At 39.3% G+C, this 27,208-nt stretch overlaps 4 protein-coding genes across 5 annotated transcripts in view; 2 read left to right on the top strand and 2 right to left on the bottom strand.

Annotated features, from left to right (window-relative positions):
* The window catches only part of LOC130178562 (receptor-type tyrosine-protein phosphatase F), a 345,850-nt gene extending 332,941 nt beyond the window's left edge, over positions 1-12,909 (bottom strand). Inside the window, exons 1-2 of the mRNA XM_056390906.1 lie at positions 12,756-12,909; positions 12,423-12,549 (exon numbers count right to left, since the gene is read on the bottom strand). The gene's annotated coding sequence lies outside the window, so the exon portion shown is untranslated. The remainder of the gene's footprint in view (positions 1-12,422; positions 12,550-12,755) is intronic.
* Positions 12,910-17,073: 4,164 nt separating this feature from the next.
* On the top strand, positions 17,074-21,128 carry cdcp2 (CUB domain containing protein 2). Its single transcript, XM_056391981.1, has 6 exons — positions 17,074-17,283; positions 17,534-17,881; positions 18,850-19,191; positions 19,979-20,332; positions 20,498-20,676; positions 20,812-21,128. Exons 1-6 carry the CDS (start codon positions 17,217-17,219, stop codon positions 21,115-21,117), a joined length of 1,596 nt encoding a protein of 531 aa, XP_056247956.1. The 5' UTR covers positions 17,074-17,216; the 3' UTR covers positions 21,118-21,128.
* Positions 21,129-21,208: 80 nt separating this feature from the next.
* tceanc2 (transcription elongation factor A (SII) N-terminal and central domain containing 2) lies at positions 21,209-23,618 on the bottom strand. Its single transcript, XM_056391980.1, has 4 exons — positions 23,058-23,618; positions 22,820-22,961; positions 22,250-22,443; positions 21,209-21,638 (listed from the first exon to the last, which is right to left on the bottom strand). The coding sequence occupies exons 1-4, from the start codon at positions 23,154-23,156 to the stop codon at positions 21,450-21,452; spliced, it is 624 nt and encodes a 207-aa protein (XP_056247955.1). The 5' UTR covers positions 23,157-23,618; the 3' UTR covers positions 21,209-21,449.
* A 451-nt stretch (positions 23,619-24,069) lies between these two features.
* On the top strand, positions 24,070-27,207 carry tmem59 (transmembrane protein 59). 2 transcript variants are annotated; one of them, XM_056391979.1, is made up of 8 exons: positions 24,070-24,272; positions 24,512-24,617; positions 24,851-24,945; positions 25,037-25,189; positions 25,314-25,386; positions 25,916-26,036; positions 26,165-26,282; positions 26,488-27,207. In XM_056391979.1, exons 1-8 carry the CDS (start codon positions 24,117-24,119, stop codon positions 26,638-26,640), a joined length of 975 nt encoding a protein of 324 aa, XP_056247954.1. In that variant the 5' UTR covers positions 24,070-24,116; the 3' UTR covers positions 26,641-27,207. The 2 variants fall into 2 exon arrangements, with proteins under 2 accessions (XP_056247954.1, XP_056247953.1); XM_056391978.1 differs by having other exon boundaries at positions 24,851-24,951.
* The last annotated feature ends 1 nt before the right edge of the window (position 27,208 follows it).

Raw genomic sequence — 27,208 nt, 5'->3', positions numbered from 1 at the left:
TCCAACCAAAAATGATTTTATCCTCTTTTGAAAAATGGAAAAATATGCACAATGGCTGTAATATCATTATAGTAAATTTCCATTTAACTTTAAAAAGGTAAAATAAACTTTTCAGAATAATATATTTCATCATGAAGGTGACTTTGTGGCTTTTCATTTTTCAGTATGAAATTACTATGAGACCATAAAACTGTACTTTTAGCTTCCCCTCTACTATGTGCTCTCCATTAATCTAAAAGCAGCCACCCTCTAGATACCAGCTGGCATCTGGAACATGCCCTTCTGTTGGTGTTGGCAACCAAATTGACAGGCTTTTGCTGTTAATTAGCCTCTCCACCACCAGGCCAATGAGCAGCATCCGTGGCACAGCATTTATGCACTCAGAGTAACAGATCACACTGGTCCATTTTCATTTTATATTTCAGACCCTCACTTGCCACACACATGCACGTCAAAACCACCAGATGCCAATATCTTCCGCCTCAGTTTGGGGGAAGAGGAAGGGGAGCAACAGATTAGCATAAATCAGGATTACTATGCATGACTGTCACTTCAGAGATAATCAAACAAATTAGAAAATTCTTCAAGTGTTCATGAATGTTGGAATGAGTCACAGATAATCCACTTTGCTTTTATTTATTTATTTGTTTGTTTGTTTGTTTTTTTGTCACCAGTCAAGAGCATCTCACATGCTTATGTAACTTAGAACGGGGTGATGACACAGGGCAGCAGCTGCAAGATGCACATGGACAGGAAAAAAAAAATCTCATGAAGAAGAAGCAACAGGGGACAAAGGGGAAAAGGCGAACACAGGCAAAAGTCTAGACAAGGTAAATGATATGGGCAGAAGCCAATAATCAATACATTTCCACTGCCAAGTGATCATTATTAAACACCTGCACATAGACCTCAGACACAGAGGGGGTTTGTTCAAACTACCTGAGATGAGGATGGGGGCAGTTTCAGACATCTTGTCCTAAATATTTTTTCTGTTTGATAACAAAGCACGATTGGTCAATTTAATGCTAATCAAATTAATTTTATGCTGTGACAGACGCAATACCTCATGTTTACAGTAACTATTGTTGAGACAATTAGTTGATTATTCTATTAGTCAATCGTTTTGTCCAACAATCAGCATAAAACCAAAAAATATTCAATTCGAGTCATTTACAATGACACATCATAGAGAAAAGCATCAAATATTCACATTTGAGAAATTGGAAGGCACAAATCATTGGTATTTTTTTGTGATAACTGACTTCAACTTCAGTACTAAATACACATACAAACAATGCCAAATGTTCTCTAAATTACCAGCCTCTCAAATGTGAGAATTCAGTGCCTTTTTGGTTTTTCTTGGCAAGACTTTACCTTGAGCTTCGGGATATTGTCATGAGCATGTTTTACTCTTCTTATTGAGAAAACAATCACCCAGTGAATCAGAAAAATTATTGATAATGAAAAAATCATTTGTTGAACCAAACAGAACTAATCCATTACAGGCAGTGGTAGCCTGAAGATCACAGAGCTTATGAAAAATGAGTTTCCGTTAGCGTTTCTAGGTGGTAATAACAGGGCAGGAGAGGTTATTGCTGATCCCTTAATCAATAACAGTTAACTGCATGCCCTATTGCCCAAGTAAAGCTGCTCACTCTACTGTAAAACACAGAAATACTGGGATTTTTCTAGGTGCGCATGAGAGTTTCACTGCTAAAGCTTCTCTAACAATGTCCCCCGGGCTGTGACTGTAGTCACGTTGTACTTTTAAATGTTTACTGTATATGACAATGAATAACTAAAATTTCCATTCCCCAACACTGTAAACTAATGACATCCTATCTTAGAGCCCAGGGCCTCGTCAAGGAGCCATAAAGTTTAATAAAGTACAATGAAATGTCTTTTCTTACATGGTGCCATTCATTTCCATAAGCCCTGCATTTACTACCCTCACGTGTCGCCTCAGTGTCTCAGCGGAGTTGTAGAAAATGGGGCTCGCGCAAGAGCAGAACACTTTCACAGCTCCGTTTTCATTTAGTGTCATTAGAAATTCAATTCCCAGCAAATGACTTTTTAGAATTTCACAGCAGTCCCTTAAGATGTCTTTGCATGACCCACTTTTGTCTCGAGCAGCACAGGCGTCTCTTCATCACCACAGTTCACGATGTACATGCATATTCCTAAACTGCTCCGTCTGACTCCCAGTGTTCTTGTTTAAGTATGAGTTTTTCCAGGCTGCTTGTTAGACTGCCAGGTCACTGCAGAGGAAACTGGTCATTTGGTTTAAAACTCCCACGGTGATTCAGGGGTACTGTAGCAGCTGGCTATTTTCAGCTTGTACATAATGACGTCTGCAACCTATATGACTGTCAAATACACCTCTATGGCTAGACACAGGAGGAGAATATTAACAGTGACATTGCTACCCTGGGAAACAGTACATTTTTACCCTGGAGTCCTGTTAATGCCCATTCCACTGTGATTTTGTATTTCTCTGAAAAAAGCCCTAATCCTACACACTGTGGTTGATTCATCTACATCACAGGGTGATTTTCACCAGTATATCAACATAAATTCCTCTCTGGTTCTGTTGATTGCTCACGTCAGGTGCAAACACACCGTACATCAACGGCTAAGCATGCTCAGATTATGTTCTGTGATCTGCCCCATCTGTTAAAAGGCTGATGACAAAAACAGCAGATCTGTCTCGGCTCCCCTTCAGAGTCGAACAGAAAGTGTGTACAGCTGACACTTGTAACTTAAAGCGTGAAATGAACACACTCACTTTTCTGTCTGTGCAAACAAGGCTTAATAAAGGGTGATGGGCTATAAATCTGGTGCTCCACCTTTTTCAATTTTCTGCTTCGCTGAGCATCCTATGGGAGCAGGGGACCACCTATCCCAAGGAAATACCCCTAAAAAGTGACATCATGTGTAGTAATGCAACACATATGAAATGTGCAGAAAAAGTGATTTCACACCAGGGGATTTGGGACACTGACCAAAAGCAAATTTAATCATGTCGAAAAAGCAGATAGAGGCCATGAACTAAAAAGAAAGTTGACTAGTAGGACCCCAGAGGAAAGCTCAGACTCCAGGATATTAGGTGAATGATGATTCCAACAGAAGCCGCTCAATTCAGGTCAATGACACTGTTACCCTTTTAAAGTTTAGTCCTAATGGAGGTAATGAATGCTCCACCGTTGAATTTATGAAGCGTACATCCTTGATGTGAAGTCCACTGCCCCCAAGTTGATCCTAAACATCATCAGTTGCGAGTCTGCCGGCTCTGACAGGTGGTCCTGTGTTGGGGAGCAGGTGACCCCACCCCCCCACCCCTCTTTCCCTCGATGCCGTCAGTCACAGTGACAAAGGTGGCATTAGGAGCAGAACCTGCCATGATGGAAAGGGCATCTGCACAGCATGTACATCTTTTAATAGCCCCTACCCAGATCAGACAGGCAGAAACAGCCACCCTTAGCCACTTTTGTGTGAGTACACACATGGTCAGATACAGGGTTTCTCTGTGGTCTGAAAGCACACCCCAGTAATTTATGAGTACAAAGTGCCCTCCTGAGAAAAGAACAAATAGTTTGTACTTGAGCAGAAATGATAAAAGTATTACAGGTGCAAGACAGCAATGTCCTCAAATCATTGTTTATGATTTACAGATAATACACCTTTTTCTTTTTTCAAAACATGGGCCCGAGTTTTGGAATTCTGGCTACCATTTCTATTAGTAATATAATATAATACCAAACTAGAGACCATTTTGTTATGGGAATCACACCAGTTGCAAGGCCTGTCAACATGCTGATGTTCTGACCCATAAGTGCTACTTCATTATTACATGAGTATTCAGTATTCATGGGTCTGACCACACCCTTCTTGTAACTTGGCCTTTATTTTGATCTCACACACCTGTAAAGTTTTTGAACTTTGTACGGTTGCGACACTATCAGTGTGACAAAATCTGTCCACGTTTTCTGTTTGGACACCCTGCAAAAGCGAGTATCCATGCTGGAATAGAAATAGTGTACTTCAGTAAAGATGGATTGTGAATGTGCTGAATCTTTCACAACCTAGCTCTGAAAATAACGGCGTGCTTTGAGGAAATATGAAATGGCTGATGTGTTGGAAAGCTCAAGAAAACATACTGTTCAAGTCTGCACTGCACAACAAAATGGTCTCCCCAGAGTAACACTAGAGACAACCGCAATCACTTCCTCCTCTTGTTCTTCCTGTCGTCATAATTCAGATCTGCCACTGTTGAAAACGTGCCGTGGGCTGGAATGGATGTCTTTTCTCTGCCGTCTCTGTGCTAACTGAAACAGAATCTGTGGGTAAATAGGTCCATTTGGTCAGGCAAGGCTTCTAACCGCAGTTAATGCATATAGCTGTTTTTCTGAGCATATGCTAGAGTTGAAACATAGTCACCAACTCAGGGGAGAAGTTAGGCTGCTTCTGTTTTAATTAAAAGTTCTGTGTATTTTCACCAGAGCTATAGGTCACAAATAGCGTTGTTTAACTGTACAAATGGATCTCAAAATTTTTTTAGCTTTACAGTAATGTGACATTTCCCACATTTTTTCAAATCTGTGATTAATACAAGACATATTTTACCAGCTCTGATTAGTGAAATGTGATAATGGGAAGCAATGAGTGTAGCCCTGGAGAGCAATATTTTTTTCTATCATGTAGAAAAACACCACAATGAATAAATTAGATGGTGTCATGTATAAAAGATTATTTGTGCATTATTCACTACTAATAATAGTTTATTCCAGAGGTCGGATGTTTGTCGAGCACAAATATCAAATCCAGCTGATGAATTTCTATGAATATTTTATAAGAGCTGAGCTGTGTCAATTATTCATGTTTATTGTAATGACATCTTGACACAAAAGCCCGGACAGAGTGTTTGGATTTGTTGCAAGTTCTATGAAGTTAAACCGAAGACTTTTTAAAAACCTTTTTAATTTCAGTTGTACAACAAAGACTGGACGAGACAGTATTTATAAAAACATCTATACCTATATTAACAACTTTGAATTTAAATCTATATATGATTTGCTAAGGCTGATGAGATTCTATTTTCCTTATTACCAACATATCCCATAAAACATGATTTTTTTCCAACTAGCAAATATCATCTATTGACATAACTTATTCCAGTCTGTGCCTTAGACCTCTTCTGTTAAACTATGAAAGCCCCTACACAGCCATGCTCCACCCACACAGGTGTTTTCGCTTAAATTGCCTAATAAGACCTCTTCTCAGGAGAGCATGGGTGTGTACAAACTACAGTTGATTGAGCCAGCAACATGGCTGCAAAGCCTCCATAGTTGGCAGTTTGTTTGTTTGTTTGTGTATCTGATTTCACTGGTTTAACAAACTGCTCTAAATACATAACACAGCAAAAGTTGCAAACAGGCTATTTACATGGTGTGGCTACAAGACTAATAGTGTAACCATGTTGGAATAATTCATGAATATCTTCATTATTTGGTAACGTCACAAAAACCCCAGGTTCCTAGGTTGAGTCAATTCCACATACATTGGTCCTGGTTCCATAATTACTAACATCAAATGTGTATTAATCTGTGTGGCTAAAAATAGTCCCCCAAAAATGGCCCATTTATTTAAAATGAAACTATAAATTTGTCATCTGTTCTTAAAGAATTTCATCCAGTAGAGACAAATAGACTTGGTGCTGAGTGCCACAGACAGGACGGCGAAGTCAGACAGTATTGAGAGATAAATTAAGGCATTGTTGGTTTTGGTCTTTTCACTGGATTTTCTAACCATTAAAAAAAACAACAGAAAAATAATGCTAGACTTATCGTTTCAGGACCAGCGTACATCACCTCCTAAACCCAACGAACCAGGACAAAATCCTCTGGGAATTCAAGTAAAATCATGTATTAAAAAGGCAAATGCTGTCAATAGAAAATGGCTGTGAAAAATAAATGAGGTTCATGACACCCTTACTTTCACTTTTTAGTCCCCAGTATATTAAGTCTCTGGTCCAATTGCTACCTGAGTCACAAAGCACAATTTAGCCACAAAGAACCCGCTGAGAAAACACTGGCAAACCAAGGACATCCGCACAAGCTGCCCTAGTGGGAAGTTGATGAAATGGTTATATGATATAGTGAAACATCATCCACACATAAGCTAAAGCACATTTCCATATTCCATTCCTGGAGACAAAACACATTTGAATGAGGAAGGGACACGTGGGGCATAAAATGTAAAGCAGGGAATGGAATAATCTAAGCTCAGTGACCATACAACCTTTCGAAATAATAAGGTGACTGGAGTTGTAGGTAGGCAGGGAAGGAGATTGGCAAGATTTTATCACATGAGAGCAAAGGCATATTAATCATAGTCCGGGCACATATGAGCACAACGGTAAGGAAAGAACTCGGGAAAGGTTAATGTGTGGAAACTGGTGTAATAATGTGCACCGTTGGAATACTAAAATGATACGTTCAATATACAGAAAAGCAATCACCGCACTTTGTTACATGTCATTGTACATAAGGCAATGCCACGCATATATTGCTGGCAAGTAAATATGATGGGAAAAAATGCACAGCATCTGCCAGACAGCATGAATTAAACAATAAAAACAGAATTGTTTGTGTGTGGGAAGCTCAGCTGGTTAAGGCTGTCAGTTTGAATCTGATTCAGTCTTTCCTACATGTCATCCCATTTCTCTCATGTTTCCTGCATCTCTGTATAGACAAATAATCTCAAGCATCGTCTTTATCATCATCAACAACCTAGTCGTCAGACACCGAGAGAGGACAAAGCGATAACTATTTTCAGTCCCATTCCTGACTCATTTATGACCTTGATAATGACAATAATGAGCCACTGTAGAAGGAACAAAAGCAAAGCTGGCACAAAATAAATCCAAACTTGAGTGATTCAACGCAGCTTTTTTTTGACAGTCCAGCGGGCTACAAGCTTTACATCTCTGTTTCAAATGCAAAATCAAAGAGACTGCGTACTCATCAGCAGGCTGCAGAGACGGCGGTCTCCCTCATTGTCTCGCGGCATAGATGTCTTGGCAGCTGGCCCTAGTACTCATGGTGCCATTGCTTCCCACTAATGAATGCAGACAAGAATTCAAAGGCCATATTGAAAAGTAGCGACATAACTCAAGCGTTCACTTTTCAAGACAAGCAATTTTGCTGACACAGACACCAGCAAAGGAGCTGAAAACACAGGAGGACAGCAGGGAGAGGGCTCACATGGAAAAGTATGTTTTTATCAGGGAAATTATATCAATGTCTGACCTCATAAACTAACCAATTTATGGTTTTCACAGCTTTTCATTTTAGTAGCACCTACTTTGCCATCTGATCAAGGATGTTTAACAGATATGTTGAAAATTTGATTCTGTTTGATCAATGGGCTTTCAGGTTACTGGTTTTCATTTAATATGAAAAAATAAAAATTCTTCCACTTTTATGTTGTTTCAGATAGCTCATAAGTGAAATCATGAGGGGAGTGGACCTTGACTGTCACAGCTCCTGAAACAACTGCTTAAATCCTTCCAATCAAGCGGGTTTGCAGCATTTGAATCAACACACCAGACCAAATGTAACCTCTTAGTGGCTCTGAATCATCCAAGTCAGTGGAGCATGTACAGTCTGTCCGGAACTGTTTCACATGAAAGAACTTATTCTTTAAATTCATTCAAGAAAACACTTTATTATCTAAACTTCCCTGTTTTCAAAAACATTATGCTTACTCTGAGACATGGTACATTTGCAAACAAATTTCTGAAAAGCAAATAATTTCTGACATTTGCTGAGCTCACCATCAACGCAAATCTCAGCCTCATGACATCAGCATAGCAATTTCCCTCTTCTGTGGTGAAAAGGTGTTGTAATAAGCATGTCGCTGGTTCAGAACAACAATCCTAGCCTTCCAACACAGTATTGTGCAACATCAATCAGAACTGTGGGTACTAATGGAGCTTCAGTGGCCATCAGAGAAGGGCAGCCTACTGATAGATGAGGGAACACAGCACAAACAACCCCATGCACACAGAAATACACAAACACATTCCCATCAGCCTGTATGTAAGTAATGATAATGTCTTATGAGAGGCATCGGCAATCCACCCACAACACTGAGATTCACAGATATGGACGTCAGAGGAGTAATAAAATGTGAGAAAGCGCAAATAATATCTATTTACTGTTATTACAGTGAAAGCATTACTGGCAATGTTTGGGAGGGAGACTATTTAATTAGACCACTATTAATCACAGTAATTGGTCATTATGCATCCCAGGAGTGTAACTGGCCAATAGCTGTTAACCCTCTGTCTATATTCCTGCTGTTGACCCCCTAACTATTAATATACTGGTGGACACAATTTCCAAATGGCTCCTGGGAAGAATTTTTATTTGTTCTCAATAAGAGGTTGATTATCTCTTACTGTTTATTCATGCAAGGTGGATTATTCCTCAAGAGTACCTTGAATTGGTATCTCATACAAACACACACATTTTGTTTTGCTGTGAGCGCAACCAAGTATCTCATGGGTTATACTTTACTCAGTGAACAAAGCCACGTCTAATATTAAGGAGAGAAATGTCAGAATAATTAGGTTGGTCTGTGTTTTTACCATCATGTTTTGTCAGACTACTGCAACATTATGTAAACTGTTCAGATGGAACACTACCAGCATGGCCTTTGTCAGGTACTACGCCTGGTGAAATTGGTTTTTATATTGTGGTGCAATGTAAGACTTCACATTATTTGTAACTAAATATAGCATGAATGTTAAATAAGAGGTACACTGTGGGTATTCTGCATGTGCCCAGTCTGTACTTACAGCTGGTGCCCCCCACAGACTGGGAAATGACGGGTACACTAGGCCATCTGTCAGGAAGCAACGAGCAGATTCAAGACCCAAAAGGCCACGAAGGCCAAAAGGGTCAGCAGTAGGGAGGAAAACTGTGGCCAGACATGAGTCCTTATGGTTTTCATGACAACACAATACAGTGAATGACCATATTCTATATATTGTTGTGCTCTTAAGACAAATACCATGGAGGTAAAACTTGTGAAATCTGTTGATATGGCAATCCAGTCAATTTTAAACAAAATATTAAATTCATTTGTTAGGGCCTTCTGTAACCATTACAGATACCTGTTGCAAAAACCCATAGGGCTACACAAAAATTACTTGGTTAGGGTTAGGCAAACACCGTATTTTTGGTTACATTTAGGGAACAATTGTGGTCATGGTTAAAAGAAACCAACACTGACTGTCAGCACGATTAAAAACCATCCCAACCTTCTTCCTCAATGAACTTCATAGCTCTTGAAGAATGCCACAACATTTCCTCCTTTGTTCCCAAAAGACAAGAGTTATAATTCATACAGCCGCAAGAGGACTTTGTCACTTGTACGTAAACAAATATCAGTTTTGGATATCTGCTGAAACGACCTAAACTGTTGTTTTTCTTGGGAAGACAATCTGAATATGTTAAACTGAATGATTAAGAAACTATTCTTCTCAAAAGATTAGAACAAAATGTTTCACAAGTGATATTTCTAAGTCAAATCCCTCATATTTGTCATCAAGCTGAGCTGTGTAACCGATTCCTGTCCCCATCCACTTTGTCATTACATTATTTTAATTACTAGTGTGAATATTCATGCAAGATCATAGCAAGAGAAATCTTCTCATATAGCTGAAACATTGTGAGTCAGATGTTTAGTACCCAGTGAGTAAAGGGTACTAAAACATCTTAATCAAGTGCTCTTGCTAAGGGCCATAATTGTACTCCGTTTATGTGCCAGGGTGCTCTTCTCTCCCCTCTTTGAGTTCCTGTTATCTAGAGTATTTACACTGCAGCATCACTATGTGAATGATTAATTAAAATGCTGTCGCGTTTTGCCCAAACAACACAGCCATCTAGACGGCTCAGTTGGAATTGATTTATAGAGCTCTCTTTTTGATGCTATGCTTCTATGTGTTTGCTCTATGAAAAGATGTTATTATTATTATCATTATTATAAAGAAACACTTCAATTGCCACTAATGAAAGTACATCTCAAACTATGCCTTTCAAAATCATTTGCACAATTAGCAAAGCTGGACTGATTAAAAAAAAAAACAAAAACAAAAGCAACACTATAGGTTAGAACCTAGTACATGACTGTTCCACGTTGTAAGCTATTTGCATACTAGTGTCAGCTAGTTTCAGTCTTATCTGGTTGCTTCTCTCCTACTCTCTGAGCCCATAGAATATTTCAGTACAGCTGAATTCCCAATAAAGCTGTTCTCATTTACATGTTTTTCTGTTTCTGTTGTCAGACAACAGAACAAGTATGAAATAGTGTCTGAAATGCGGCCCAATAAGACTATGTGTTAACCAGCAGTCACTTCCAATCCATTCCCAAGCTCCAACACTTGGCCGGCCAACCAATGGTGTAATATTACTCAGTCAGTAAGTGACATTTATAGGGCTAGCCCCACTTGCAGTCCAGCCCCCAAAAAACTGCATCAGCAGATATTAGAAACCTGTCTTGTGTTTGGGTAATAAAGGGACTGTCAATCAATATGAAAGGGACTGGCCTTGATAGAAAGGCTGCTGTTGTATTTACAACAGATTTTGCTCATGAGAAGAGCAAATATTTTCACAGACTTCAGACAGCCTAGGTACAGAGTTTAACTTGTCACAACTCTCCTCAAGAATACACAACGCTCGCCACAGCAGAGATTTGGGGAGTGATGATAATAAACCCAAAAATGCATTGATACCGAGCCCAAAGCCAGCTATTATACATGGGCCGTCTTGTATCCATTGCATAAACCGATTGCTTTGAGTTGAATTACACAATTTCTCTAATTATTATCTCAGTATGGTGTCTGGAGAAAATGCGTCTGACTAACTAGCCTATATGACAAAGACCATGTTGAACTTCCCATTAGGCATGGGCACTTTAAGAATTTTTGTTATTCGATCATCGGGAAAATTAACGATCAATTACCGATTCATTATTCATTTTTTATATTAAAAAATACCTATGGCAAAAAATACTAAAGAAAGCGTCTTTTTCCTCAATGAAATCTTTACTCCAAGAAGAAATTATAGTCTAACAACAATCCTTTTAAACAAGGCAGTTAAAGTTTAATTGTTTTACTATTAAACAGAACAAAAAAGATATGCGTTGAGGCTCTGAGCAAAACCTCTTCATCGATCAGAATCCATGTGATGGACAAATTCTTAACGATCAATTATCGACCATCGCTTTAATCATGCCCACCCCTACTTCCCAATAAGGAAATATTACAGGGAAAGAGCTAAGTGAATGGGCTGTGTGCAAGAAAACTGCTTTAGTTAAAGCCAATATTCAAAATATAAACCACTTCAAGAGATTTAGTTCGAGGTGGGCAAATAGGAAACAGGCCAAAAAAATGGTAACCTTTCCAAACCAATCAATTCATCTAATATGCAGAAGCAGCACGCTGTTGTGTCAGTACTGCACGAAAAACACAGCTCCGTTTTTCTTTGAGTGAGATGAGCACATTGACACAGTGGAATGCCAATGCAGAGGGCTCAAGCAGAAAAACAATGTCGTCTCGCAAAAAATTTGAACCTGACTCCGTGTTATCTGGCAACTCACTGTCTAAGCCAATCAAACAAATGCAAGACACATAGATGCTTTAAAATGTGAATGGGTTAATTGTTATGTTTACCTTGAAATCTGTGAGGCAGAAGGGATAAAATGATTGTCAGCATCATAAGTTGTACATAATAAGCTTTCAGACTAATAAATGTATTTCTCAAGCCAGCCTTCCTGGATCATATCATCATTTCACAGCTACCTGCAGCAACATGCTGTTTTCAGTCTGAACACCCAGACACATCAGCTATGCAGCAGAATGATTATATTTAAAATCACACAGATTCATGGATGAGAGGAGACTATTTCTTCTATGAAAGTGCAGATTAAATGTAGTATTGATAAGAAGATCATTAGGGGAAGCTTGCAGGCTGAATTTGTGTGGCTGAGTGTAGCAGAAACAAAAACAGGAGAGCAGGAGCTCAACAGTTCATGTGTAATTGAGATGTGAGGGATTGTACAGCAACGACTGACCACCCATCCTCTGTGTAACAAAAGCTATGTTGAGCTTCCCATTAACCGCATATTACAGGGAAGTAATTAGGCAAGGAGACTGTGTGCTAAACAACAATCATATTTACATCCCTACAGCAACACAATCCTATCCTTGGTTAGAGACCCAGGTGTACAATGAGGCGCTAGGAACCCCCCACAAAATAATGGCAACAACTTGATAAGAAAGGTGAGACAAAACCTAAGCAAGTTATCCTTCACAGACAAGGTGACTCATGATACTAGCACAAGCAGCAAACACTTACCTTTGCTTGGCATCTATTTGGGAAGAGTCAACACTGCAGTCCGACATCACAGACAGGAAAAGTTTGCTTCAAGTAAATCTTTGAGCTGATATGACGACCGCCGACTCTTATTCCTCCATTAGCACTCCTAAAGTGACATTATGGACTGTTAGCAAACAGCTATAGTTAAACAGCCATAAAATGCTACACGAGGAGCAGAGTTAGAAAGTGAACTAACAAAGAAATATCAAAAATAGTGATTTGACCGCTAAAAAAACCCGACACAAGGCAAATGTATTGTGTGTAATTAAATGTAGCCCATGGTGAGTACGTTACATTAGCATAGCAGCAAACCTGAATTTGTCAGACTGGACCTGCTCTGTTTCTTTCTTCATGTTGACGCCGTTTTCCGGAGCCCCAAAAGTAACAAAAGTAAAACCAAGATGTTGTGAAATATTAAAAGATAAATAGCGGACCAAACTAAATAAAGTTTTAATACATCTTATCGACTGGTACGCCTTTTTCATTCACATTTTAACATGGCGCACGAGGAAACCCACAGGTGTGGCCTTAATTAACAACATAAGTGAGGGGTGCACCTCATTTAGTCTTCCGTGTTTGAACGTTATGCCGTCATGTATGGTCGCTCACTGACAAGGCTTACACTAGATACACATAAATGGAACAGAGCCATCATTAATGACATCAGTACACCTGTGCTTTTTAGTTACAACTGGTTCAACACTGACCCCTATAGAAATTACCTTCTTGTAGGATAATAAATACTATTTTGTTCCAGGAAATAACGCCAAAGATCCTCTATATCTCTACTGTCTCCAATAACGCTGCCTTAGTGTAAGGCAAAATCATAAAGCTCTACTTTATTTTGATTATTTAATCAACTATATTATTTGGTGTTCACAGTTCATATTTTAAACAGTTGTAATGATTTGAATTAATAATACTAATATTTCCAGACACCAGACTTTGAGAGAATCTATCTTTTCTACAGCTATGACAACCAGTTACCTCTAAATGAGATAGAATATTTATACAGTGCAATTAGAAAATAAAAAGTTTGTACAGTATTGAAGACAGCTATGTAAATTTCTGAGCACTGACATTACTGTGTCTCATTCTTTGCATTTTACATTGTTTCTGTGGTCATTTTCTGTGATGCCTTTGGTTCATTTTCACACTGTTTGCAATTAAATCTGTAAATCTCAAAAAATAACTAGTTACATCACAAATGCAATCTCTAATGTAGGAGTGAAGGTAGCAGAAGTAGCAGTTGCTAAGGAAAGTCGATCTCCTCTCTTTTCTGTTCCATGAGCTGAAATAACGGATTTCATTGCCCTCATAACTATAGAGAGAGGCTTTAGCTCATTATGGTCCATAATCCAATCTGTGAGCTCCCTGAATTGGCAGTGCAATGACATATCAACATTGTCCTTGGTAGAAAGAAGGTGGAAATATAACAAAACAGCATTGAGAAAATGTTAACAAAATCACTGCAAGGGAGAAAAGAAAAAAAAATCTGGCTGTAAGTGAGCACCAGCTGGGAATACAAGGTTGTAGCAATGTTTCCTCTGTACTCATTCAGTTTGGCTGGTCTACCACTGCATAAACATTGCCACCACTGCTATAGCATTTTGAGTAATGATAAATACACTGAATATCAATAAGTATAGCTCTGCTGACAGAACATGAGCTTTTAGTGCAACCTGTACGCAAAAGATCTGAAAAGGGAGTCAGAAATTCAAACAGCTGCTATGCTGAAAATATGGATGAAACAAATCTAAAGAGTACAGCTAAACAACATGCAGCATAAGTTGATTCAGGGCTATCCTTGGGCTCTTTCTGCAGAAATACACCATGCATTAAAAAATATGAAAATACAAATCATGCTAACCAAACACCATATACCACTGGATATACTTAGAAATGGCAAGGGGATGTTCTACCAAGCTGCAGGCTGTGTCAGAAACACTAACTTTTTATTGTCCTGTGACATATGTGTTTATATATTCATCTCATTTTTTCGTGACTGTCGAGAGCTTTAGAGAACATTCATCAGTGTGAACAGTTACCAACAGTCCCCATATACCCGCAGCAGAATCTCACATAATCTGCCTTGATGTGGAAGAAGATGTTTTTTTTTGTTTGTTTTTTTTATAAGAAGATTACCTTTTATTTAAATGTTTCCAAATGCACACAAATATCAACGCTCACATCATTTGCCTTCTGGCTATTTTGATCAAAAGATGCCAGATGCCGTGGCTGTCAAGGACACACACAGACACTCCTCTCACCTGCCAACCAGCTAAATCCCATCTAGATCTGATGTATTAAAGAATATCTTTTTTTACACTGCTGAATATAACAAATTTGAACAAAACCCATTTTATGTATTTTTGGACCAAAATAATTCAATTAAGCTCCAATAAATATTCCAGGTCAAAAAGCAGCTATTTGTTCTATTGAAGCTCCCCTTTATTCTGCTGGAATTTTCCAACAATTTCAACGTTATTTGTTTTTTGAGTATTTACTTGCTAATAGGTGATTTAATTGCTCTAAACAAACGATATCTTTCTGAAACACATTTCAGCACTGCCCAGTACCCACATCCTTGAACAATGACAAGCTTTCAGAGAGGACAGAATTAAAATTCAAAGGCAAGGCGGTTTATTTTAGTTCCAGGAACCACTGTGTGAAAAACACTTGACTGATTTTAATCACATTCTTATTTATTTCAGCTTAGAGCACGACATGACTTTTTAAATGCCAGTGGTGATTTTCACAGTGTTTTCATAGTGCAACAGCACCATCTAGCAGGTATCTTTAGGTATTAAGTTTGCTCACTTAAGCCATTAGATATTCACTCTGAAAGCCCTGCCTTTGCAGCACTGCTGGAGTAGCAAACATTTATTTGCAGAATAGGCTTTTCCTAAGAGTACTTTATCTCCCTGTCTGTTATACACGCCATTCAGTCGGGATTATTGTTGTCTACATGTGTATGCACTATTCAGTTATAAGACTGCCATAGCAGGAGGAATGAGCTCTGGGATATGATTGGCATTTGGCAAATATAACAAAATCTCTGTCTATGAATCATTGAATTATTCCTCTCTGAAACAGAAACCAGAGTGTAAACAAAATTTGCATTAAAAAAGCTTGCATCTTTGGGAGAGATGACCTTGTGTAGGAATCATTATGCAGTCACTTCTACTGCCAATAGTTTAATTAGTTTGAGAAATAAGGAATACAATTAGATAAACTAATAAAACAGAGGTGGAATCATAATAAGCACATAACTGAAGAACATAGTAATTTTGAAGTATTGGTACTAGAGTCCTGAGCACAGTTTTATTAGATACTTTAACCCAACTTTATTTCACAGACTACTTTTTGGTCAACTACATTTACTGGAAAGCTGCAGTTGGGTACTTAACAGCAAAGGGTTTTGTGTGCTAAACATATTGAGGCAACTTAATTACACAGTATGATGCACTGTGAAAAATTGATATACATACAGAATCAAAATGCCTATGAGTTTTAAACCTGAGATCTTTTTTTTTTACTCAAACACAAGCTGTAGGTGTGAGCCTCAGTGGTAACACAAACTGCACAGAACCATTCTTTAGAGACGGTACTTTTCTTTTTGGTATTCCGGTACAATATGATGCAAAAGCTTTAATACTAATACTACAATCATTTAAATGCAGGATGGCTGCTTTTTTTTTTTGTTGGCTTTTGTGCCTTTATTGGACAGGATAGTAGAGAGACAGGAAATGGGGAGGCAGAGAGAGGGGGAATGACATGCAGCAAAGGCTGTCCGATGCAGGACTTGAACCAGGGCCAACTGCAGCGAGGACTGTAGCCTCTACACATGGGGTACCTGTTTAGTCCACTACGCCACAAGACGCCCCAGGATGGCTGCTTTTAATGGACAATCATTTTCAATTGTGGTGTTGATACTTTTTATTGAATAGAATTTGAGGACAACATCTGCAAACAATAATATACTCATTAACAAAAAAAAAAAAAAACCTTAACAAATGGTCAATTTACCAGCTTTTTCTGGAGCTGCTAAATTCCTGTCAACGAAGCATTTGATGCCATAATCCAATAAAGTGATATAGTTAGACAAATCTGACACACCTGTGCATTTCTTCATCAATGTACATTCCCATTCAGAGGTTGGTGTCTATGTGTCATGCTTAAGGTGCTTTTACACAAGAAAAGCAAATTGTACACACTGCCCCTTACTCCACGATATCAGTAGCCTTGGATCTTTTCTCCTACATGTTGCTCTAATGAAGCCATTTATATTAGTGACAAATGTGATCATCCTCTTCTCTTTCCTCCTGTCACTTTTTTCAACCCCACTCACAGCTGGTGTCCAGGGTGTGTGTGTGTGTGTGTGTGTGTGTGTGTGTGTGTGTGTGTGTGTGTGTGTGTGTTGTGTGTGTTGTGTGTGTGTGTGTGTGTGTGTGTTTTGTGTGTGTGTGTGTGTATGTGTGTGTGTGTGTGTGTGTGTGTGTGTGTGACCATCATTAAAAATGCATAGCATCTCTCCAAACAGTGTCCCTGACAAGCCACTCATGCTCATTGGATATCCGTCATTAAAATTTAGCAAAGAGGGTAAAGCGTAGACTAGGTGTCAGGTTGCTCATTCAGGCTGTGAATGAATTTTTCAAAGTCCTATTACCTTTGCAGTCACCACTACTGATGTCTCAAGGCTGCACACTCTGACAGTGCCGTTGTCTGGTATTGTAGCTGAGGCGTGACAAAAGCCGAATCAACAATAACAACATGAGTCTCAGGGTGGCTATACTGATTCATTTACTACTGGTTTTTGACAAGGCTGATTCTAAAAAAGGTGAGTTGCTATTTGTTACCTTGATGGAGCAAAGCATAACTTGGTAGGAGTGTTTTATCTCACAGGTGGTGTATATACAGAGAAAGTTGGGCCTCAATTGTTCAATGTCAGCTTGTAATACACTTTCAAAGGTTGTATCAGTTTGCTGGAAAATAGTTTAATAAATAACTATGCTAGGAAAGTTCAATAACCTTTATTAAGTATCTCCACTCTGAGCTGAAATAAAACTTTGTTTTTTTGCCATTGTAAGGTGTCAAATGTGGAGGAATCCTCTCTGCACCATCTGGTAATATCTCCAGTCCAAACTTCCCAGGCCTGTATCCCTACAATACTGACTGTTCCTGGCTTATAGTGGTGGCAGAGGGCTCCTCTGTCCTCCTCACCTTTCACTACTTTGAGCTGGAGTACCACGCCAACTGTGCTTATGACTACATCAAGATCTACAATGGCATATCTGAGGATGAGGGAAACCTCCTAGGGACATTTTGTGGTGACATCTCTCCACCTCAGTTCACCTCTTCTTGGAATGTCATGTCCATCATCTTCCATTCAGACCGCCATGTGGCCCACAGGGGATTCAGTGTTGGCTACAGAAAAGGTAACTTGTTATATCTGATGCAATATGACAGGGATCAGTTGGCTAACGGCCAAAACTTGAAATGATTTTTCCTGGCCAGGTGGCAATACCATAACTCATGGCTTTTACAAGACAGAGAGTCTACAGCCACACTGGCAGCTCTGTGAGGCTGAACTTAGGCACAGCTCACAATATCATCATGCTCACAATGATCATACTTTAGTTTAGTGTGTTAACATGCTAACATTTGTAAATTAGCACTAAACACAAACCACTGTAGAGCTGACACTGATGGGAATGACATTAGTTTTGTAGGCATTTGGTGATAAAATAAAGAATTGGACAAAATAAAATTTTGACCTCATGATGGTGCTAGATGAAAGGTCAGGGGTTGAAAGTTATTACATGAGATCACCAAAGTCATTACAATTCAATTTATCCCCCAGGGACCTTGAATATTTGTACCATATTTCATAGAGATAAAACCAACAGTTGTTAAGATATGAACTTCTCAACCACAAATGACTAATTGTGGTCTCATGGTGGCACTATAGGGAAAGTCAGGAGATCACTGAAGTCAAGTCATTAGGACTTATCTTCTGGGGACAGAATTCCATGGTAATCCATCTAATAGCTTCATAGTTCACATTTTTCAGTCTGGACCAAAATGGTCGACAGCTCAACATTGCCAATCCTGAAGCCATGCTGTTAACATGGCTAAAAGTGTCACCGATAGTTTCAAAGATATATCAATTGACCAGAGTTGACTATATAGATACAGCAAACTGAGTAACCAGTGTACATCCGGTGTTACATGTAAATACTTGATGTCCATTTTGCCTCATAAACTAAATTCTCAGTTTACCAGTACTGACCTCTTTACATCCTTCTCTACAAGTTTTTGTTCCCAGTAACTTCATGTGTAGTGTTACTCCTTTTCAAAAAGAAAAAGGTAAGGTGCATCTGAGTTGGCTTTCTATCCTCTCCAGACATGTGCGGTGGAGTCCTCACTGGCCTATCAGGTGTAATCTCCAGTCCAGGCTACCCTCAGGAGTACAGCAACAACGCTGACTGCTCTTGGGCCATCCATGTGTCCAACACCAGCGTGGTCACCTTGGTCTTCTTGGACTTCCAGCTGGAAAACAATGAGGGGTGCAATTTTGACTTTGTCGCCCTGTTCGATGGCCCGACAGTCACCCATCGCCACCTGGGCAAATACTGTGGGGCAGATAAACCTCCCAACATAATCACTACCTCCAACCAGCTTCTGGTGGTCTTCAAGTCTGACTTCAACATTGGGGGACGGGGGTTCAAGGCCTACTATTACTCAGGTAAGACGGTTTGATTGTGTGTACTTCAAAAAGAAACTCTCCACACCAGTATACTACTGCTTTCAGTTTTTGACTTCTTGACTGTGCATGTTTTTGATGTAACAGCAGGAATTGAAAATGAAAAAAAAACTTTGGTCAGTTACCAATAATGTGACTAACTGTCAGACTTTTCGGTTTGCACAAAGCAACCTTTATTCACAAAAATCCTATTCATTCACCCATTCAGAACCAAAAATCCCATGAATTCCAATTCTATTTCCATAGTTGCAGAGCAGAATAAAATTGTTGGAAAAAATTAATTTGACTTCAACAAAAAGGAACAGTGTGATCTATGATTAGGCTGATATTAGTGGCAAGAAGGGAAAACACATTACACCATGCTGAAAGCTTGAGATTAGGCACATGAAAGACCCAGAGCATGAGACAAAAGATCCTGCCATCTGATGGAATGAAAATTGAACACCTCTGGCTGCAATCTTTGACAGAAAATGGGTAGAGCAGAGATCATCATACCATCTCACACCATCCCTATCAGAGACAAGAATGTACTTGAGTGGTCTAACCAAAACCCAGACCTGAATCCAGTTGAATTCTTATTTGTTCAATCCATAGTGTTAAAAACATTTTAAAAATAAAAAAGCAGTATGTCATTTCACTATATCTTGGCCTGACACAGTGACCGGGTGAGCTGTTTCATCCATTTCCAGTGTCTAAACTAGCTAAAACTAACTGGATGGTGGCTGTAAATAAAGTTGATCACTTATCTGATCAATTGTACTTTTAACAGGTGAATGCCAGCAAGTCTTGTCTGCTGTAAGTGGCAACTTTAGCAGCCCACATTTCCCCAGCATCTACCCAAACAACATCAACTGCCACTGGAGCATCACTCTTGCGGCTGGATACCGCATCAAACTCTTTTTCCCCGTGATGGACTTGGAGGACCGCAACAGTCTGTCAGACCTTTGTGACTATGACTCTGTTGCAGTTTATGATGGGGAGAGTCAGACAGACACCTTGCTGGGACGTTGGTGTGGCAGAGAGCATCCTCCCTCTCTCATCTCAAAGGGTAACAAGTTGCTGGTGGTACTTAGCACAGACAGAGATGAAGCTCATAGAGGGTTCACTGCATCTTATCTTGGAGGTAAATTTCCAGTATATAGGCATCTCAGCTTAATATACCTTTGGTTATTGCCTTAAAATGCTTAATGTTCATCTCTGCAAACAACTGTTCCCCATCCCAGGTCATTCTTACATATGTTGCTCTTCAAAAATAAGTGAAGTGTTTTTTTCCCCCCTGCAATCCAAGTGGTACCTGTAAACGTTAGCTGCACAAGATCAGAATTCACCATTTTGATAGCCCAGCAGTCCTTACCTCAGCTAGACCGTGAGAGCATCTACCTGGGAGACCCAACCTGTACAGCCCAGTTAACCGCCACCTCGTATAAGATACTTGCTCAGTTCGTCAACTGTGGTACTGCTAGCCAGGTGACTAACCACAATCTCATGTCCCTTACTCAAACACCATAATAAGCAATGATTTACCATACATTAGTGGTTAAGGAAAATGTAAGAAATTTGTGCCTTGCTTCTATTAATACTGTAACTCCCAATCCCATACAGAAACATCGGAACATCACCATGCTGGTAAACAAACTCTACATTGATTTCTCTGATGGGAAGCAGCAGAATGTGCAAGAATATAAGGTGCAGTGTGACGCCCTGCGGAAGATAGCATCAGTGTCCATCATTTCAGCAGAGGAGCGGCGTCTCGAGGAACAGGCCCAGCAAACTGACAATGACAGCAGCGACAGCACAGGGGAGAACAAAGCTGAGCCTCATGATTTGAGTGATATTGTCTTCATTAGCATCTGTGTTCTGGCTGTTATTCTCATGGTGATAGCTATTGTTTGGCTGGTATTGCTGTAGTAACATATACTGTACATATAGTCTTATTCAACAAAGAAAGAACTTCAGTAAACTGGAGTTGTTTTAAATCATGTTTTGTATAAAAATGTTCATCAATATAAAAACAAAGCATCTATTAACAAAATATTCATACATGATTCCAGCACAAAACAACAGTGTTAGGCTAGTGATGTGCCACAAAACGTGAAAGTATTTTATATCTTCTTTACAGAAAATCAAGAAAAAAAAAAAAAATGTTGCATTAATGTGTGTATACAGCAAAAACCACAAATGTCATGTAAACCAGAAGTCTTCAATATACAGTCTCATGGCTAAGCCTTAGTCATCCTCAGTTATTTCTTGTACTTAGAAACCACCTGGTTGACTGACATTGTGTTATCCTTCACTTGAGTTCTGATCTCAGGGTTGTGTTTGAAGGCGAACACCAGTGCTCGAACAGTCCGTCTGTATGAGCTGCTGACTAACCGGGAGCTCTGGTGAAACACTTCTCTTTCAATGATGTCTATAAGACCAGAATCCTCCTGTAGGCCAGACAAGAGAATACGAAGAAAACACACACATAACTTAAAATTCTTATTTGTATTTATGAATGAATCAGCCAGTGACTAAAAAGCTGCAAGGTGAACAGGATTTTAAGCAATCGGATGCATGGTTAAAGAAGACCATGTCAGGTGTCAAAGGACTTGCAGCCGATGAATTGTACATTGAGTAACATTAAGAGAAAAGATGGTTTTGTTAGGTATTTTTTACTTGTGGAATGTATACAAATAAAAATTAAAAAGAGTTCATTTGACAATAAATAAAGACGTGCTCCTTGAAGCACGAATCATGTATGCTGAATTTTCAGTGGATGTAATTGATCTGTTAAAAGTCTTCAAACATCTACAACATACAGTTGTAGGAAACATTAAATTGTAAGAAGTTGCAATTCTCATGCCATACAAAAACATAATATTACTCAAGCTAGGTTATGCAAATGACCACATATTGTACGTTCTCCATTCATTTATATTCCCAAAAATTTCACAAGCAATGTATTGTAAAATGGAAATTAGAAGTGGAATAAACAGAAGGAGAAGAACACAAATGCTTTGGCCGATACACTGAACTTAACTGAGACTCTCATCCTCACCTTGACCTCCAGGGCTTCAGACATTAGTCTTCTAGCGTTGCTTCTGAGTCCTTCGGATTGTTTGTCGGAGCGCACTTCAATAGATGGCTTATTGGAATTCTCCTCAATGAACGTCCTCCAGTCAGTGTAAACCTTTTCTGCCATTGAGCTCACCTCATGGTCCAGATGCTTTCGCATTTTGTTCACAGTGTGACCTTAGAAGAGAGAGGTTTTCACCAAACTAATTAGAATATTGTGAATTTGATAATGGCCCTGGCATTAATGAGGACACATTTGCTGTTTCCAGCTGCGTGACAATGCAATAAAAGCCAACTGTACAGTAGATTCAACCTATGAACTGTTCATTATGTGGATTTAAATTGAATGGGTTGTTTTGCAATCTGTGCTAAAGCTTATGCAAATATGTAATAAAATGCTGATACAATCAGATTTACTGAGTGCTTTTCATATCAAGATTGCATTGTGACTGACTTCTACAAATAGATATCACAATAGAACAATGCCAAACGGCAAAATAACAGGAAGAGCACCTGCAGAAAGTTGGATCTTATCATAAGAGTCTCAGCCTACCTATTTTTGTGGACTTGAGCACTTCCCTGGATGGGATCTTCTTGCTCAGCTCTGTCAGGGCAGTCAGCAGGTTGTCCTTGCTCTGTTCTGGCAGCTCCAACATGGACTTGTAGCGCATGATGTCTTCAATCACAACCACCCTCTGTTAAAAACGCAAGGGCAAGTAATGAGTAAATAAATCTGTCACATAGTTACACTGACTTAGTTTGGTCATTCTTGGACAAGACTGACAGCTCACCCGTAAAGATTCAATTGTAGTTTGTTTGTAAACCTTTCCATTGCTTTTCGATTTCGTAGGTGTTTCCCCCTTTGGAAGCCGCACTACAAACTTATCCATCTTCTAAACACAGAGCAGGAAGCTACCGAGTGGATAGCTTGGTTTTGACACACTAATTCAAAAACAGTTAAGTTTGTTCAGCGAATTTAAGTTGGGTACCGATAACTAAAACCCAGGTCAGAGGGAGCCACCAGAGACAACCAGTGCTAACTGCTGTTAGCAGTTACCTGGTCTACGTTACCTAGCAACTCTATCCTTTGAAACTCAATATATCAAATACATTGCTGGCTTGGATAAAGTAATTCGTCCATATTCGACCAATTAATAGTTGCCTTTCTAACGGCAGCTGTGACAAATCTTAAGTTGGGTCAAGCTAGCAGCAGCTGGAAGGCTATGTGGACACTGATGGTGCCTTTAGGTGCTGTCGGAAATAAAAGACATCGCTGGGCCGACCCAACATGGTGGGAAATTGTTTGGACTCTGGAAGTGCACATCATGGTACAAAATTCAGGGCAATAGCCCCTAAGATTTTCATTAGACAACGCGAAACAACTGCAGAAAAATTACACTTCATGAACTCTTATTGACTCGAATCCTACTTTGCATTTCCATTTAGGAAGGATGTCCGGAGAGCAAAACCACTGGAGTGCATGAAACTGTAAGCACCCAGGGACAAAAGACAACAGAATTTAACAAAACCAGGGAAAACAGAAAAACAGAATCACAACAGAATTTAGGAATTAAAATAAAATACACAAACAAAGCATTGTGTAGAAAATTGAATGATACTAAAATGCAGTGATGATAAGAAAGAGTATCATGACTTTATAAAAATCAGGCATTATCACAATGTTTATTGATTATCTACAGAACCTGAACGTGATATCGCCTGTCGGTATAATTTGGGAATTTACGAGGAGCACTTAAACATAGCAAAACATGCACGAACAGTCTCGCGAGATAAATAGATTAAGGAGGAGGAAGAGAAGCGTGTTGTTTGTTTAGATTTTCGCAGACAAAATGGGGACTCCTTCCTCCTTTGTTTGTATTTTAGGACTCTTCGCCCTGCTGTCGCGCACATCAGCATCTTCAGATGTGTTCGATAGCGTTTTGGGAAGCACCGCATCTTGTCATAAATCATGTGAAATGACATACAGTTTGCACACGTATCCACGGGTGAGTACTCATATCGCTGAGGAAAGTAATTTCTGCTAGCGTTAGCTAACTGACGTTTTGGTAAGTTAGCGAAACAAAAGTGGGACTATGTACTTCACTCTGTTACAACGTTGTCTTTTTGATTAAACGTTGTTTGCGGCGTTGGGTTTTAGCAAATGTAAAAGTTTAAAGTGCGTCATCTTTCACGGACGTCCTTGTTTATCGTGGTATTCAACTGGTCCTCTGGTTTGTTTCGACAGGAGGAGGAACTCTATGCCTGTCAGAGAGGCTGTCGTCTTTTCTCCATTTGTCAGTTTGTTCGTGACAGCGAGGACCTGAATCAGACCAAATCAGAGTGTGAATCAAGTGAGTTATGCATTAAGCCTTTGTCCTATTTAACCCAGCAGACATGGCTTGTTATCCGTTTAATCACCTACAGTAAAACTATAAACAAATGCCCACGCATATAATCAGCCCGATGTCTACACACCCAAAACCAGAATAAATTGGCTTGCTTTTAACAACCCTTCGTCCTTTGTCCTATGTATATAATCCTGTTTTACCATCTGTTACCTCTCATCGCCTCCAAATTTCCGCAGCCTGTCGGGAAGCCTACAAACACTCTGATGAGCGGTATGCATGCAACCTGGGTTGTCAGAATCAGCTTCCATTTGCAGAGCAACGCCATGAGCAGGTACAAGTATGTAACAGTCGCTCAGTGGTCTGTATGGATATCCCAATAAAAAAAAATAAAAAAGTGTACTCAGTGTTGCTTGTTTCTTCAGTTGGAGGCCATGGTACCAAGGATTCACCTGCTGTACCCCCTGACGCTGGTCAGAGGATTTTGGGATGATGTAATGAGTCAGGCCCACAGCTTTATCACTTCCACATGGACATTCTACCTCCAGGCTGATGATGGCAAAGTTGTCATTTTCCAGGTATAGTACCGAGAAGTGAAGAAAAGATTATCTAATCATATGTTTTGTATGCAAACACACTTAATCCTGTTACTGTGCAAATGTATTGGAGAAAACTCTGTCTGTTCTGTCTTCTGTTTAACAGACTGAACCGCAAGTCAAGTTTTTCTCCCAGTTTGAACTGGAAAAGGAAGATAAAGAGGAGGCACAGAAGAGCTGTAAGCCTTCCACTCACTTTTCTTTAATTCCACTTATAGGACAATGCTAGTGATTCTCTATACCTTTCTTGTTTTCAAGGATTCTTATAAATTAACCAACACAACAATTCATGTATTTTTACTAATATTTGCTGTATAGATGGAACCTGGTAGAATATTCTTCTCTGCTATGGACTTCCAGTGTTTTCCCAGAAACATGATAAATGAGCCACGTAGCTGCACTGAGTGACAGTTTCCTTTGTTATGATGAATATGGGCACTGTAGGTTATTTTTGGTCAATCCCACATATACAATCCCGCTTCCTTGGAGGATTAGTATGGTTGTACAATAGAAAGAGAAACGAGTAGTTGGCCTTAGTGTTTTCATTGTTGCCGTTAAGAAAAATGTAGAATTAACATGCATGTTCTTAAACATGCCTACATTAAGGATGTATTTTAAACACAAGCCACAGGTTTTCTAACACAACAAGGGGAATAAACAGATTATGTGTGTATGCATTTCAAATAACCTTTATTTCTCATTTTCTAGTCCCAGGGTTGAGCAGCCCAGTTTACAAAGAATACCATCGCACTTTAATCCAGGAGAGGGACAGAGATATGACCGGGGGCCACAGTTATGATGAATACAACCTCTTCAGCTGTCTCTCAAGGTTTGTTACTTTTATCTACTTTGTCATGGAAGTTCAGTTATTTAACTTACTTGGTAGAGTATGTCATTAACAACACTATGGATCTAATCCCAATGAAGCAATGCAAACTAACGTACATTTCTTCTCAGGAACCCTTGGCTACCAGGATGGATCTTGACCACAACTCTGATCCTGTCTGTGCTGGTCCTGATTTGGATCTGCTGTGCGACTGTGGCAACTGCTGTAGATCAGTATGTACCTGCTGAGGTAAGTCCTGTGCTGTCTGTGGTTAACATACAAAATCAACCTGGGTATGTAAATGTTTATTACATCTAACTTCAGGAAGTTGTTTTTTTTTTTTTCTCTTTCTGTAAAGCACTTTGCTGGTGCTGGTTGGATGTTTCGTTACTTTTTTGTGGTTACATTTAAGATTGTAAAATGTTTCACAACAAAAAATATCTCTTTTTGCCAGAAATTGAGCATCTATGGTGACAGGGACTACATTAAGGAACAGAAACTGACTCCATATCCAGCATCCTCCCTGCTGATCATCACTTCCAAAGGGCCTGAGGAAGAGGCCGGGCCACTCCCCTCCAAAGTGAACCTGGGCCAGTCCAACATCTAGAAGCCAAAGCTGTGGCAGAGAAGGGACATCCTCCTGTATGAATAACCTTTAGTTGATTTTTATCATCTGGCACAAGACCTGTGCTGCTTGTGGTCTAAACAGGAGTAACTACTTGCAGAGCATTTTGTATCTCGATATTATGTCTCGTCTCCCTTTGATGCTTTTAAAATTGGAGTGATGAAAAGGTTTTTTTTCTGTATATTGGTATAATTGAGGCATTATAGTATAGTGATGGCAGTACAAGGCCAATAGGTTTTGGGTTTTTCTTCAATCTTCATGTGTGCATGGTGTTCTTGGTGTTTTTATTTTAGTGAATAATGTTTAAATGAACTGCTTTTGACTTGAACTGATACAGTTTCACCCAAACCCTCAACTTTTGGTAAAATAGATTGTGCTACTGTTGCAGACTCTCTTCTGTTTCTACTGCAGTACATTTCCAGACTATTGAATTTTACAATAAAATGCTACGCTCTTGATTAATAGTGACGGTACATGCAGTAGGTCTTTCCTGCTTCACTGTTGTCTGTTCTCATAATGATGGATCAGAATTAAATACAATGAAGTGAAG

Source organism: Seriola aureovittata, chromosome 12, assembly GCF_021018895.1.
Source record: "Seriola aureovittata isolate HTS-2021-v1 ecotype China chromosome 12, ASM2101889v1, whole genome shotgun sequence".
Classification (NCBI taxonomy): domain Eukaryota; kingdom Metazoa; phylum Chordata; class Actinopteri; order Carangiformes; family Carangidae; genus Seriola; species Seriola aureovittata.
This window is presented reverse-complemented; position numbering and strand designations above follow the sequence as displayed.

What these genes read in the sequence shown, in the direction of transcription:
- tceanc2 (XM_056391980.1), bottom strand. Translation starts at nt 23,156, where the DNA reads ATGGATAAGTTTGTAGTGCGGCTTCCAAAGGGGGAAACACCTACGAAA. An exon ending in CTACAATTGAATCTTTACGG is followed by an intron (nt 22,962 to 23,057) that starts GTGAGCTGTCAG and finishes CGTTTTTAACAG; the next exon opens with AGGGTGGTTGTGATTGAAGA. An exon ending in CTGAAGCCCTGGAGGTCAAG is followed by an intron (nt 21,639 to 22,249) that starts GTGAGGATGAGA and finishes TCTGGCCTACAG; the next exon opens with GAGGATTCTGGTCTTATAGA.
- tmem59 (XM_056391978.1), top strand. Translation starts at nt 24,117, where the DNA reads ATGGGGACTCCTTCCTCCTTTGTTTGTATTTTAGGACTCTTCGCCCTG. An exon ending in GTTTGCACACGTATCCACGG is followed by an intron (nt 24,273 to 24,511) that starts GTGAGTACTCAT and finishes TTGTTTCGACAG; the next exon opens with GAGGAGGAACTCTATGCCTG. An exon ending in ATCAGTATGTACCTGCTGAG is followed by an intron (nt 26,283 to 26,487) that starts GTAAGTCCTGTG and finishes TCTTTTTGCCAG; the next exon opens with AAATTGAGCATCTATGGTGA.
- cdcp2 (XM_056391981.1), top strand. Translation starts at nt 17,217, where the DNA reads ATGAGTCTCAGGGTGGCTATACTGATTCATTTACTACTGGTTTTTGAC. An exon ending in CAAGGCCTACTATTACTCAG is followed by an intron (nt 19,192 to 19,978) that starts GTAAGACGGTTT and finishes TACTTTTAACAG; the next exon opens with GTGAATGCCAGCAAGTCTTG. An exon ending in ACTGTGGTACTGCTAGCCAG is followed by an intron (nt 20,677 to 20,811) that starts GTGACTAACCAC and finishes AATCCCATACAG; the next exon opens with AAACATCGGAACATCACCAT.